General features: G+C 45.9%; 1 protein-coding gene across 1 annotated transcript in view; it reads right to left on the bottom strand.

Moving 5' to 3' along the window:
• NOTCH1 (notch receptor 1) overlaps positions 1-15,288 on the bottom strand; it is an 80,478-nt gene that overhangs the window by 46,960 nt on the left and 18,230 nt on the right. Inside the window, exon 3 of the mRNA XM_043985768.1 lies at positions 416-678. Coding sequence (XP_043841703.1) covers positions 416-678 — 263 coding nt within the window. The remainder of the gene's footprint in view (positions 1-415; positions 679-15,288) is intronic.

The following is a 15,288-nucleotide window of genomic DNA, read 5'->3' as shown; positions in this document are numbered from 1 at the left end:
TATATTTTCAGGTGATACTGTTCCCAGTTTGGGGTGATTATACCCCTTGAGAGGGCTAAGTGAGTAAAAGAAGGGACAATGAATGTACCTTTTGCTGAGTATGTGGAAATAGGGGTTTGGGGACAGCCTCAGCTCTTCAAGGGCTGAGAGTGGGGAGAGAGCTAAAGAGTGGAGCCAGCCCCAAGTTCGGAGTTGTTCACTCTGTCACAGACCCTTTTGGAAGCCCAGTGAAGCCTATGGACCCCTTTTCTCAGAATGGTGTTTTTAAATACATAGGATTACAAAGAGAATCAATTATATTGAAATATAGTTATTATGATATTAAAAAATAAAAAAAACAAACCAAAAAAAAAAGAAAATTCCCAGACCCCCCAAGTTAAGAACCCCTACCACAGAAGTTCAGGCTCCTTCTTACCTGACCATCCCGGGGGACAGCGGCATTTGAAGTCAGTGAGTGTGATGAGTTCACAGGTGCCTCCGTTCCTGCAAGGGTTATTCAAGCAGGCATTGTCCTCTGGCGTCAGGCAAAGCCGGTCGGAGAAGCCCAGGCGGCAAGAGCAGGCATAGTCCACGATGTTGCCCTGGATGACAGTGTGGCAGGTCCCAGCATTCTTGCATGGGGAACTGAGGCAAGGGTTGGGGGCTTGACAACGCTCACCAACATAGGGCCCGCTGCAACTGTCAGGTGGAAGACATAGAAGTGATTGGTCCCTAGTCCAGCAATTCCCCCACCTCCTAGCCAATAGAGGCAGCTCTTTGTCTCAGCTGTTCTGCAAAGTTCAGAGATGGGTTGTTGGAACCAGTTTCACAAAGAGGAAAGAGTGAGATTGGAATAAATTATGACTTACATAGCAGAAGCAAAAATTCCAATTCTAGACCCTTGCTACTTAGGAACCACAATTCTCACTGGGACTTTAACTATTTTCTCTATGATTTCCTCCCCATTCCCTCAGATCAGGAGTTTTCCAAAAGCTAGGCTCTCATACCCACCCATCAGATGAAATGGGTGGAAAGTGACTGTCTTCCCATCACACTAGGGGTTCCCCAAAGGCACAGACCATGTCTTCTCCCACCACACTAGGGGATCCCATTGAGGACAGGGACACCTTCATGACTCTCCACACAGTACACGCTCTTGACTGAAAGTACCTTCAACCAGAGTGGCCCTACAAAAATTAGGGCCTCCAGAAAAGTCTCTTTTACAAGAGACTAAAGAAGGCAGAAAAGTCCAAATTCCAAGTAAAAGACATTTCTGCAATTATCCTGCAACTCCACAATCCTGGACACCCCAAGATTTATTCCTAAAGCCTCAAGTCCCCTCTGTTCTCTTCCTTGCTAAACACTGCAGCAAGGAAATCCCTTTCATGCTTGCCTGCCTGCCTGCGCCAGCCATCCGACTTTGCCACCTGTCACTACATTTTCCAGAGCATGAGTGAAGCCATAAATCACCTGATTAAAAGAAGTGATAGGTCATCTCTCAGCCGCCTCTGCCACCCATTTCCCTCCCCTTAGAGAAGGGTAAATAAAAAACCCTGGGACCAACAGAGCATCACCCTTCCCAGCCCAACACCCCTACCCAGAGCAGTGTCAGGTGTCCTTCACACAAGCTGGTTAGAATAAGGTACGCTGCTCAGGGCAGCCTTGATGCTCAGACCTCCATATGTGAACGGCACTGCACCTGGGACATAAAGTCCCTGCTCTAACCCTGGGAGCTTGTTTAAGTTAATTCACTTTTCCGGGCCTTGGGGTTCTCATCTGTAAAAATGAGGATAAGAAAATCCATCCTGTCAGACATTTCTGTCCTAAAGTATGAAATGACCCTGGTGAAGTGAAAAGAATCAAAGGACTCAGGTTCAAATCCTACTTCTGCTGTTCACTACCTGCCTATCACCTTAGGGAGGAGTCACTTAAAACTTTCTGAGATTCAGTTTCCTCATCTAGGTAATCGACTAGATAATTTTTAAGGTTTTTTTTTCCTCGGTTCTAAATCCTATGGTTGAAATGGATTTGAGAATTCTCTGCCAAGTTAAACCCCGTACAAATGTTCAGTAATAGTATTCTATGAAGAGAGTATTACTCTGAACACAGCTGCCAAAGGATAATGGAAACCTCTCCAGCAATGAAAAGGAGTTAACCAGCTACTCAGAATTTCAAACCACCTAACTTACTCCCATGAGACTTATCCAGCCTACTATGTTTCTCTCTCACCTTCCCTTAACAAGTCACTGGGAATGGAAGGCACACCCAGGCCCTGTGCCTGTTAATTTTAACACTCACATTGGCCAGAGCTATCTCCAGGAGAAATTCCAGGTTTTGTGGACAGGACTATAAGGTTTTTTGTTTGCTTATTTGTTTGTTTTTTTGTGGGGCAACGAGGATTAAGTGACTTGCTCAGGGTCACACAGCTAGTAAGTGCCAACTCAGGTCCTCCTGAATCCAGGGCTGGTGCTCTATCCTATAAGGTTTTATTTGTAATTAAAGGCTAGGCCTGCCTTACATAATTCCTTTTTGCCTTGGACCTTTCTTTGGCCCATTGTTCTTGGATTCTTCCTAAAGCAGGCTGAATTCCCTATAACCCTTTGCACAGACAAACCATTTTTAGAAAAAAACAAAAACAAACAACTTCCCCTTTGGGTTCCTCTTCTCTTTCTAGTTTAATTTCCAGCTACAAGATCAGCTTGAAAACAAAAATAGAAACCAGACTTCAGCAGAGAAGTGATGGAAGAAGCCGTAAGGGTTGGGGGGACCCCCAGGATGGATGAGCAGGAGGAGGGACACATTCAGAAGATCAAAGGAGAACTGGCTTTCAAGCTACAGGGGATCTCAGAGCTGGAAGGGATCTTCCAGCACATCACTTCTTGTCCTCATTTTACAGGAAGAAGTCAAGGCCCAGATGAATATGCCACAGAGCATCAATGTGAAGTCAGCTTATAGAGTGGGAGCCCTGACATAGGGTCCTTTTGACAGGTGGGTGCCTATGATGGCTTCCCAGAACAGAGCTGCATTTCTCAATAGGTGCTGTATACATTGCCTTATCCCCAACCTTCTTTTCTAAACTGAACCTGAGTTGGAGAATCAATCTGTCTTCCCTCTGCCAGTCATTTATCTCTGTCTGATGAGCTCAGGGAGGGTGATCAAGAAAAGAGACTCAAAATGGACACTCAGCCCCACCATCTGTTGCCAGAAGCCAAAAGGGCCAAAGCAACTGGCATGAGTGAAACAAAAGCCCCCAGGGGTGGGAGGGATGGGGGGATGGCCTGGGGAGTTAACCTGTTTCCTGACACAGGACAGAGTTGTGGCTGTTGCTGGTCATCAGCTCTTTTATCAGTATGAGAGAAAAGAGAGTCCTGCTTCTATCAGAGGCCCAAACTAACAAAGTGGGCCCCCAACCCCAGTGGGGCCAACCCCATTTCTTTTATACTGTCCAAACCCAGAGTCATACCAAATGGTCTGGAGTAAGCCAAGAGCAGCAGATGCTGAATTTGAACTCAGATCTTTAAACTCCTCCAGTGTTCTTTTCCCTATAAGCATAAGTGCCCCAACTAGAGAATGTTGGGGTTAATTCTACCAGCAGTCATTCCTCCATCCTCTTCATACCCCTCTGTCTGGCCAGTTTGGAAAGCAGGCAAGAGGAAGGATTAGAAAGGAAAAAGGATCTTTACCCACTCACCACCCCTTTTCTCCCCTCCCCTCCCCCCCAGCGAATGTCAATGCCCTCTATTGTTAGATAGGAGTTTGGGCACTGCAGAAAAGGCTCTTTTTTCTTTCTTTCCCAAGCTGATGACAAGGATGGCTGGAAGGGAGTGGGAAGGAAGATGGGGAGGAGAAAGGGGAGGGGGGGTGGGTAGTTAGGAAGAGACAGAGGGCACTTGATCAAAGATTTCTGAGGCCTCCCCATCAACACCCGCTGGCACACATCTTCCTCTTGCCTGTCTCCTCTTTCAACATGAAATGTCAATCCCACCTCTGGCTGGACTCTCCCATCACGATGAACTTGAGAATACTGGGGAATGTCTACTGAAGCTGAGAAGGGTGAGATGGGCCAGACCTGCCTTGGCCTCCCAGGAATACCCTGAGACTCATATCCAGGAATTATATATGCATGCACCCTTACTCTCTAACCAATCTCAATTTCTCATAGCAGGCAGAGGGAGAACACTCAGTTGCCTTTATCACTAATGGACCTCGGTTTATGCAGTGCCCCACAGTGATCACCTTCTTCCCCCCCCCCTCCTCCCCATGAAAAGGAAAAATCAATCCAGTATCCCATCTGGCTTTTACCAAACACTTAACATCACCTGGCGAAGATGAAACCTGGGAGAGCCCCCATCCTCTTCACAACCTGGTTTCCAAAACCAGAATTAGAAGGGAAGAGAGACCTCATGTACAACTAAGTTCCTATGTTCCCCCCTCCCCTCCTCTCCCCGCTCCACTTTTCTAATTCGGATTTCATTGTTGAGGATTGTGTGAGAATTTGTAAGGATTCAGGGACATTTTGAGTTAATGAGATTGTATTATCCCAGACCAATGTGAAGGAAAATGTGTCTAATAAATCAGGCATCTGCTCTCCGGACAAAGGGCGGCTGGAGGGAGCAGGTGCACATTTTAATAAGGAAGAGCAGCTGCTGAGCCTGACGGCCAATAGCCAGGCCCCGACCAAGGCAATGGGGGGCGGGGAGGGACAGGAGGCTAGGTTTCTGGGTGGCTCAATAGTATCCTCCAGTTTGAGAATGCAACAGGCTGCCTCTGGGAGCTGGCTGCTCTTATGAGAGAGACCATTGTCCATCGGGGCTGTGGGCCCAGGAGCAAGGAAAGAGTGAAGGCATGTTTGCCTGTCCCCAAACTCCCGTCATCGTTGTCCGTATGCTGGGTGCTACCCTGCTTCACTACCAGGATGGGTAGTTTAGTTTTGTTTGTTTCTTTAAGGATCACCATGGGGGAAAACAGGTTTGGGTCATGAAAGGAAGGAGGGAATGTTTTCTGTTTTGTTTAATATAAAGTTAAATGCTTCACTGGTGAGATCATAAAGGAAAAGTGTCCCATCCCCCCATCCCCCCACCCCCCACTCCCCACTTCCAGAAGATGGGCAAATAAGACAGCAAGATCATAGCCCAGTCCTGGTCGTTTGTGAAGGGAAACTCCTAGAGGTGTGAATTGCCTGTTAGTAATAAGATCTCAGAGAAAAATTCTAGACTGAGCTCCTTTGTCAAAGAAGATTGATTCACTAGGTGTTTACATTCTAAGTGTATGTGACAGGGAATGAGGGGGGGGGGATGAAGAAAATCTAGAGTTTCTTCTGCTGAGGCCTTCAAACCAGCCTGGAGTTGGGGAGAAAGGTAGAGGAACCTCTCAAAGGAGGCACTTATAAAGGCAGCCCCTCCACACTTATTAACAAGCAAGGGGCAAAACTGCCCCTCCCCTACCTTATTTTTCCATATTAACCTATACACAGTCCCTTTCTACTCAGAGCCCTCTTGGTGGGCAATGTCTGCACCCTAAAAGGAGGGAGGAAGGGAAACTTTGGGACTATCAGGAAGACACCGGATCTTCAAAAGAACCCAGCCAAAGACTAGAAATCCCTTAATGTGATAGATGCGGGTAGGAGCAGGTCATCTGCCAACCAAGCCAGAGCCCACAGGATGCATTTTGGTCTAATGTATTCCAGCAAGGATTAGTGAGACTAACATGGGAAAGAGAGGGTAGAAGACAAAAGGCCTTGAGGATACTCCACATAAAATGCACAGGAATGACATCGAACTAAGGGTCAAGAGACCTAAATTCTAATCCAGGCTGCCATTAACTCTGCACCATAGGGGCCTGCTTTTCCTTCCCTCTAATCAGTCCCTCCTTATAATTCACTCCCCTAGAGTCATTAAATCACCTTCCCTAAATCCCAGCTCACATGGATTTACCTTCTCCTCAGCTCCTCCTATGACACTTATTGTGGGAACCATTCATGTTTGCAAATCATAAATGTTTTTATATTGTTGTTTAAATATCTCTTGTTGGTCTTTAAATCTGCTTGCCAGACAAAAGTGTAAGCTCCACAAGGGTAAGAGACTATGTCTCTGAGCACATAGTGGTTGTTCTGTCCATGTCCGTGGGGTTTTCTTGGCAAAGACACTGGAGTGATTTGCCATTTCCTTCTCTAGTTTTACACAGGTAGAGGTTAAGTGACTTGCCCAAGGTCACACAGCTATAAATGTCTGAGTTCAAATTTGAATTCTGGTCTTTCTGACTCCAGGTCCAGTGTTCTCTCCATTGAGCACCGAGCCGCCCCCCCCCCATACCCTAAGCACATAGTACCAGAATAGATAACTAAACTTGACTTAACTACCTCATTACATCTGTCTATAGCAGCTGCTTCATTATATGATTAAAGATACTTAGGAAGAAGAGATCTTGGGTTCTTGTCTTTTACATTTTAAATGCTTCAGCAAGAAGAACTGGGCACCCCGCTCCTTAAAGGAAGCACTTCTTGGAGAGAATGGGCAGTTATACTGTTATACTTCTGTTATACTTCTCTCATGCAAAGACCATAGAATTCCCATCTCCCTCCAACATTCCTCACTTTGATGAGTGAGCCCGAACCTGTATTTCCCAAGACCAGCTCAGGCTCTTCAAGTTTTCTCATCAAGTATAATCACATCTGTAAAAATCATGGATGCCTGTCAAGATCACATAACTGATATCAGATGTGAAATGCTGTGCCACAGGGCTGCTAAACCCTCACCTCTCTTTAAAAAGTGGTGGAAAAAGCATTGCACTAAAATAAGAGTCATAAGATCTGGCATCTAAGTCTTGGCTGTGTCACTAGATGTCTGTGTGATCTCACTGCCCCTCTCTGGGCCTCAATTTTTCCTTATGTAAAATTAAAGACTTGATCTAAAGGACCTTTATAAGGGCCTTTCTTGTTCCTTCACTGTACAATCCTAAGGTGCTCTGGTGAGAATTGTGTGTCACCATGAACCACTGGCTCTACTTACAAGATCTGCACAGAAATGTTTTCGATCTGTTGAGCACTTCAAGTAATAATATCTACAAGGAGTCTTCACTAACCTCCCTAGTTAGCCTCTTTCAAGATGGAAACTCCCTTTAATCAGCAAGAACTTATTAAGTGACTACCATGTATACAGCAGAATACAGTCTCCACTGTCACTGTCATATTTTTTGGGAAGGGGAGAGGGATGGGTGGACAAAGAAGTTGCACTAACAAAAAGATGCCTACCCTTCCTTGGACATTGATTTTGCTTCTCAAAATACCATTTAACTTCCCAAAGAACTTTCAAATCTACTAATCCCCTCTGTGATCTATCACCAAGTACCAGAATGGTGAAATAAGTTGTACGAGGGAATACAGTGAGTTAAAGGCAAAAGTTAAAGGCAGAACCCTGTCAACAACTGACTCTCAGTCTTCGGCTCTTTCTATTCCCTCCACACCATTCTGGTCCTTGGTCTATAGGAGGATGAAAACTCCCGCTCCACACTACTTCTAAGGGAGGTTTGTGGGGGATGAAGGGGAATTTCAGACAGTGTGGAGGGAATTGAGCAGACTACTTACTGAAGGAAGCTACCTCAGAGCCAATCTTGGCCCAGCAGCAACAGGCTTCCGGCAGAGGGGGGGGAGGATGCAAGTTAAATAGTGCTCTGTCTGTGGTTCAAAAAATATTGCCTCCCCCTTTGTTCCCTCATTTCAATATTTCCCCTGTACTGGGCTCCTGCCTTTTCCCCCCACCAGCACTGGGCTGGCTCCCTGTTCGCGCGCTCTCTATAGAAATGTGACTCCTGAAAGCATCCTCAGGCAGATGTTGCTGTGACCTTTCACCCAAGACTAATTCTAAGTTTGGCTGTTTTCCTTTCTAAGCTAAGCTGCCATCTGCCACCCCCAGGGGACAGATGACAATTCCCTCCACCCGCTAATGGGGAGAGATAGAAAGGATGGAAAGACAGAGACAGGAAGGAGAGAAAGGAATAAGGAAGAGAAGAGAGGCAGAAAAGATACCTGTTACATACACACAAAACCAGGGACTTCCCTGTAACAGAAGAGTTCTCTGTTCTGCACTGAGGTTCATACAAAAGCATGGGGGTATGGAGGAGAGAGTGGGGGAACACAACTTCCTTATCCTGTTGTCTGTGGGCCATGGCCCTGTCTGGGAAACTTTTCAGGAGACCACCTACTGGAAAAACCCATATGGGCACTGATATCTAACTGGACAGAACCAACCTTCTTGGGGTATCAGAGAGCACCCCTATTCCCAAGACAAAGAGGTTTGGGGGAAGCTTGACCAAGCTACCCATGGGATCAAATGACACTGAGGCCTTAGGGAATTAGCAAGGCTCCATCCATTTGCCTCACTTTAAAGCAAACCTAGTTTAAGACGATCAGGATTTATAGTCTACCAAATCTGGCGTTGCCCTGTGGTTCCCGCCTTTTATCACTGTTTCCCCTTTATGTTTTCTTCTGTCTAGCCAAACTGAACTACCCACTGTTCTCCCCAGTCTCATTCTGCCCCCTCCTACCTTGGTGTTCTCCCTCTCCCGGACATTCCAGGCCCCAAATCAACTTCCTCCTATCTCTATACATGTGAATCCTGGGGGCAGCTAGGTAGCACAGTGGATAGAGCACTAGCCCTGGATTCAGGAGGACCTGAGTTCAAATCCGGCCTCAGGCACTTGACACTAGCTGTGTGACCCTGGGCAAGTCACTTAACCCTCATTGCCCCACAAAAAAACAAACAAAAACACTCTAGTATACATGTGAATCCTCCTTCACAGTGTAGCTCAGGCACCACTGTTCAGATACAACCTACCCAGAAGCCTCCCAGCTAAAAATCATCTCCTCCTGAAAGTTTTTACAGTGTTCTGTCTAGCCCTCACATTTGCCCTTATTCCAGTCTATCTTATAGCAGTGCTAACCTGTGTATGGGACATATAAATTCCTTGAAGAAAGAGCCTCATTTTTCTCCTTCATATCCCTCCTCTATCCCTCTTCCAGCTCTGCACACAGTTGATATTGAATGATTATCTCTTGAATTGATGTTATGGAATGTTTCTTTGATAAAAAGAATCTTGGGGCGGCTAGGTGGCACAGTGGATAGAGCACCGGCCCTGGAGTCAGGAGTACCTGAGTTCAAATCCGGCCTCAGACACTTAACACTTACTAGCTGTGTGACCCTGGGCAAGTCACTTAACCCCAATTGCCTCACAAAAAAACAAAACAAAAAAACAAACAAACAAAAAAAAAGAATCTTTATTTTACAAAGAGAACATATTTCAGGACAGTACCTATTTGGCATGTAAAATGACTTAAACATTTGGTTTCTGTCCAAATGGAAAGATCCCTAATGCATAAATTGAGAAACCCTGGGCATTTTTAAAAACAACTCAGAAGATTTGAGGATTTAGAACTTTAAAAGGCCTCAAGGAACATCTAGCCCAATCCCTTTATTTTAAAGATGAGGAAACTGAGACCCAGAGAGTTTAAGTGACTTGCTCAGTATCACTTAGGTAGCTAAGAGGCAGATTCATGATGGAAGCAGAGACTAGTGATGCATTAATGAGCAGGGAGCAATTTGCAGGGAAGTCTCCATTGAAATGCCTCAGGGTGGGGCAGCTAGGTGGCACAGTGGATAGAGCGGAGTCAGGAGTACCTGAGTTCAAATCCAGCCTCAGACACAACACTTACTAGCTGTGTGACCCTGGGCAAGTCACTTAACCCCAATTGCCTCACTAAAAACAAAACAAAAAACTGCCTCGGGGCTCTATCTCTGACTTGGTGCTGCTGGGCATTTTTAATGATGCTTTGGAGAAGGAATAGATGATTTTCTTATCAAATTTGCAGCTGGACACAAAGCAGAAAGGGATCCCTAGTACATAGAACGACAAAGTCAGTATCCAAAAAGATACTGACATACCAGAAATACATTCATTCAAATGGGAATAAATGTCAAGTTCTACACTGGTGTTAAGATATAAATCGACCATACAAGTACAGGCTAGGGATCAGTGGGAATAGAAGAGAGGAGATCTGGTCTAACTAGATAATGCTTCCTATGAAAAGCAACCACAAAACTGGAACTTTTAGCAGAACATCAGTAAGTACTTGGTGAATGGTGAATGGTGATGAAGACTTCAAGGAACATGGTATCCACAAAGGAGGCTGGGGCTGGAAATTAAGAAGTAGTTCTGGTCTTTGGTTTGCTACCTAGCTTTGTGACCTTAGGCAAGCCACTTTCTATCTGGGTTTATTTACTCATCTGTATACTGAAGGGAACTAGATTCCATGGTGTCTCTTTCATTCTGATGGTTCCTTTGGCTGAGCTTAGGCAAGTTCATTAAAAAAAAAGTCAGGAGGTCCACTAGCCATGATCTGAGAATAGAAAGAACCAGCCCTAAGGAGATCTCTTAGCAGCTTTTATCAGATACTCTCAGACTAGAAGTTTTTCCCCCAAAAGGCAACGGAGTAGGGGCAACTAGGTGTCACAATGGATAGAGTACCGGCCCTGGAGTCAGGAGTACCTGAGTTCAAATCTGGCCTCAGACACTTAACACTTACTGTGTGACCCTGGGCAAGTCACTTAACCCCAATTGCCTCACAAAAAAAAAAAAAAAGAAAAGGCAATGGAGTTCAGGAAAAGAGTTAGAGCAGGACAGCAGGACTCTATGCTTCATGCTAGGGGAGAGCATCTTTCAAAAAAGGGGGGAAAAATCCCTGCAGTGGAGTTGAGATTGCTGAGTAAGTCTCTCTTCGGCACCATCAAGTAACCTTTTGGTCACTCCCTGCTTCAGATCGTCCTTGCCGTGCAAGGACCCGTGGGAATAAGTGGAGGAAGGAAAGGGTCATGGCTTTAATTAGCCTGGCTCCTTCCTTGCCTGATTTTTCAAATTAATTAATAATACCTTCTTCCCAACCATTCTCCCCGCCCTCCACCCCCAGGAACAGCCAGCTATAAATGCTTCCAGGTGCTGTTTGTTGGCGGGTGAGGCCCCAGCAATCCCATTCAGGTTTAGCCAGGCACACCAATCTAAAAGCACCAGCGATGGGCCACAGCTCTTTCTCTAGTCCAGGTTGCTACTACCATTCTGAGTAATCAGCCTCCTAGTTTGTGCATTTGTCCATCTCTTATCTTACCGCCATGGAGCAGAGTTCAAAGTTTGCCTAAGTGGCCGTGTGCCAATCCACTCATGGGTTATTCACCGCGTCATAAAAATAGGGGTCTCTCTTGCACTGGGGAAGGATCAAAGCTGGGAGGCCAAATCCCTAAATCTGTCTGCTTCTACTACTTCCATCTTGAAGTACCGTCTCAATCAACCTACTTAAGGTTAACTGTGATTTCAAACTGGGGAAGGAAAGTAATTTTTTACCTGCAAGGTCAATCAATGCATTCAGGCTAAACTCTTCAACAGTTAGCAATAGATAGGTGCTACACAACACGGTATAGGGACAGAGTAATGAGCCAAGAGTATGGGTGGAGAAAACAGTGGTGATAGCATCAGAGAACTGGGGTTCAAATTCTGCCTCTGACATTGCCTATGGGACCTGGGGTGATCACATTCCTTTCTTTGGATTTCAAGATACCTTCTGGGAGGGGCAGCTAGGTGGCACAGTGGATAGAGTACTGGCCCTGGAGTCAGGAGGACCTGAGTTCAGGTCCGGCCTCAGACACTTGGCAATTGCTAGCTGTGTGACCCTGGGCAAGTCACTTAACCCCAATTGCCTCTCTCTCTCTCTCTCTCTCTCACACACACACACACACACACACACACACACACACACACACACACAAAATGGAAAATACCTTCTGGCTCTAAAATCCTGATCCAAGTCTAGAGGCATCTAGCACCCCAAAGAGAAGACTACTGCAAGCACATTCTAATTTTTCCCCAACAAAATGTGAGTTTTTTGAAGGCAGGGATAGCACAAGTGGTCTGTCACTCAGGGTTGGCACATTTTCCTCCCTCCTCACTTCTTGGAATCTCTTAAGTTCCTAAAGCTCAGCCTAAGCGCCACCTCCTTTATGAAGCCTTTCTTGACACTCTCCCAGAGGCTCATTTTCCCCCAACTCACTCTGCCAATGAGTATTAAGCACCTACTATGTGCCAGGCATTGTACAAATATGAAGAGACACACTCTTATGGTGCCTGGCATGGAGTAGACACTTAATAAAAGCATGTCACATTGAAGAGAATTCCTGAAAAAGCACAATGCAGGAGTCCTAATTAGGAGCTTCTGAGGTTTGAAAAGAAAGCCATCCCTAAACACCTGAAAGAATTCCACTTCCATCCCCAAATTTCCTTTAAGATCTTTTGGAATAGGGGCAGCTAGGTGGAGCAGTGGATAGAGCACCTGCCCTGGAGTCAGGAGTACCTGAGTTCAAATCTGACCTCAGACACTTAACACTTACTAGCTGTGTGACCCTGGGCAAGTCACTTAACCCCAATTGCCTCACCAAAAAAAAATATCCTTTGGAATATTTCATTGCTTATTCCCACTCACAAAGGGTTTACAGCAGATGAGAATTCTGTGCCAATTCGAAAATGTGTGTTGAAATACTCAAGCTTTTTATTAGAAGTCAAGTTGGCCCATTGTGCTCCATGGTCATAGGCAGATTTTTATCTTTAGCCACAATCTAAGCCCTAACCTCAACTGGACACTGGTTCATCAGAAAATGCTGGAGTCTAGCCTCAACTCTAATTCCAATCCCTACACTCTCTAGAACTTGGAACATGCTCCCATGAGGGGATGCCAGGACCTAGAGTTATAGATCTCCAGGGAAAAGCAGATCAGAGGACTACCTTAAATCCAGAGCATGCTCTTAGACTTTTCCCAGTTCTTCCACATCTATGAAAGCCTAGGGAAGTAGGCAGGACAGCGATTAAGAAGAGCACTACCGGGGGCAGCTAGGTGGTAAGGTGGATAAAGCACCAGCCTTGGATTCAGGAGGACCTGAGTTCAAAATCCGGCCTTGGACACTTGACACTTAATAGCTGTGTGACCCTGGGCAAGTCACTTAACCCTCATTGCCCCATGAAGAAGAAGAGCACTACCTATTTCTATGGGGTGCTAATGTTTTTTTTTTGGTGCTAATGTTTTTACATTAGGTATACCATAAAACACTAAGTAAATGGAAGTTCTCAATATCATCCTATTTTTTCAAGCCAGCTCTCTTTCCTTTCTTTTTTTTTTTTAAATGAGGCAATTGGGGTTAAGTGACTTGCCCAGGGTCACACAGCTAGTAAGTGTTAAGTGTCTGAGGCCGGATTTGAACTCAGGTCCTCCTGACTCCAGGGCCGGTGCTCTCTCCACTGCTCCACCTAGCCGCTCCTGCCAGCTCTCTTTCCATATGCAGTCTCCAGCTTCCTTTCGGAACCAGTGGGAGAGAAGGGATTACAAAAAGAGATATGTATTTAACTCTTCTCTGGGCCATGCTCAGAAAGGCTGACCTCCTCCCAAGACCCAGTTCCATTCTCTGCTGTCCCCACCAGTGTCCTTGAGAGCCTTTGTCTGAACACCTGCCCAAGTAATTATCTGGAATATCCCGACATTTTGGGGAGGTAGGCAGAATGGAGGGAAATGGGGAAGTAGGTTTTGAAAGTTGATTCTTCCAAATCTCACTGTGTCTTTCTCCTGTTTTTACTCTCTTCCCCATCAGGGAATTGGAGAGTGGGAGGGGGGATACCCCGCAGAGTATGGGCACCCAGCATTAACCCACTGTGACAGACTTGGGGTTTTTGTTTGTATAAAGAGGCAAGTCATAAGGATTACCTGAGCGGAGGCTGTGGTGGGACATCAGTTACCCCCAAACACCTGCTCTTTCAAACCACAAACTTTAGTTCCACCTGATCTCTCTGGGGGCTAATTACCAAGATGGTAGACCCTGCCTGGCAGTGGTGGGATTGAGTTACTGAGAGCCATCCACCTGCAGCCTTCCTGTACTGCGGTCTCTGCTAAGCCTCTTAGCCGTTGTGATAGGGGTGTTAAGCAGGAGGGCCGGGGGCTGGGGGGAGAAAATCCCTGCTGATTCCCAGAGCAGGAGATAAGGTGATAAGGAGATAAGAAAGAGGAAGAAGAGGGTGAACTATGGTGTTCCCGAGAAACTGGTCCCAAGTGGTCAGCAAGCTTCAATGCAGCTCCCTACTGAGAGACTGAAGTAGCAGAGGGACTAGCAGATTTGTGAGTTCAGGCTTTGGTGGTTAGCAGGAGAAAGGAAACCAGAGTGAGAAAGTTCTCTGTGTCCCAATTTATGTGTCCTCCTTCTGGGGTCCCCTAAAAAAGGCTCAGTACCGACTACTCATTGGGAACACAAAACACCAAAGGAGAGGGCAGAGCAGAGCCAATACCCACCTGAACTTTCCTCTTTCTCCCCCTCAGCCCCTGTTTAGCCCCTAATGCTGTTCTTCCTTCTCCCACCTTGCCACCTCCTCCCACAAAATAAACTCGTTTCTAATTCCTCAGAGACTCCCTCATCCTGCATCCTTGGCTCTGCTCTCATCACATCCATTGTAAGAACAAGTATAGGGACTTTTTTTTTGTCCTGTCAACAGCAGTTCCCTAAAGAGTTTATGTCTATGAGAGGAAGGCTGGGGAATCCCTTTGCTTCCTTCCACCTGCACATCTCTCTCTTCCCTAGTCTACGAGGACAGAAAGGAAGAAAAACAGCCCAAAGGTCATTCTGAATTTACATTCTTTCCCATTCAGGCCAGCCATGAGTTGGGAAGTAGACCAGGGGCAACCATAGTCAGCCCAGAGGTGAGAATTATAGAATTTTTCAACTGTAGGCCTAGAAGGGATCTAAAGGAGTTACCCCAATCCAATTGTCTCACCATAAACCTCAAAAGGGAATTTAGCCAAGTTCATGGAAGTCCTCAATAGCAGAGCTAAGACCAAAACCTTGGAGTTTCTTGTCTTCCACCCTCCCCGCCACCACCCAAGTGTAGTACATTTACTAGTATTCTCTGTCATCTTTTCCCTTTGATATTTTTCAACAGGTTACATCCTTAGATAAGTTTTTAACTCTGTTCGACCCTCCTCCTCTGAGAAAGAGGAAATGCAGGAAAACAGACACACCTTCCTTCCCAGCAGTGTGGCCTGAGAAAAGAGGAGAAATCCCTTTGTGTAGTGAGAATGGATGAGGAATGAGCTGGGAATGGTGATCTCTGGAAGCCTGTTTTCCCACCATCATGAAAACAATGCCTTAATAATTCTCATTGTTCCCTATTCTTTCCTCGGAGCAGCTCCAAAAGTGTGTAGAACATGGCTACGTGGCTTACTCGGTCTGTGTGTATGGG

This window comes from Dromiciops gliroides, chromosome 2, assembly GCF_019393635.1.
Source record: "Dromiciops gliroides isolate mDroGli1 chromosome 2, mDroGli1.pri, whole genome shotgun sequence".
NCBI classification, from domain to species: domain Eukaryota; kingdom Metazoa; phylum Chordata; class Mammalia; order Microbiotheria; family Microbiotheriidae; genus Dromiciops; species Dromiciops gliroides.
This window is presented reverse-complemented; position numbering and strand designations above follow the sequence as displayed.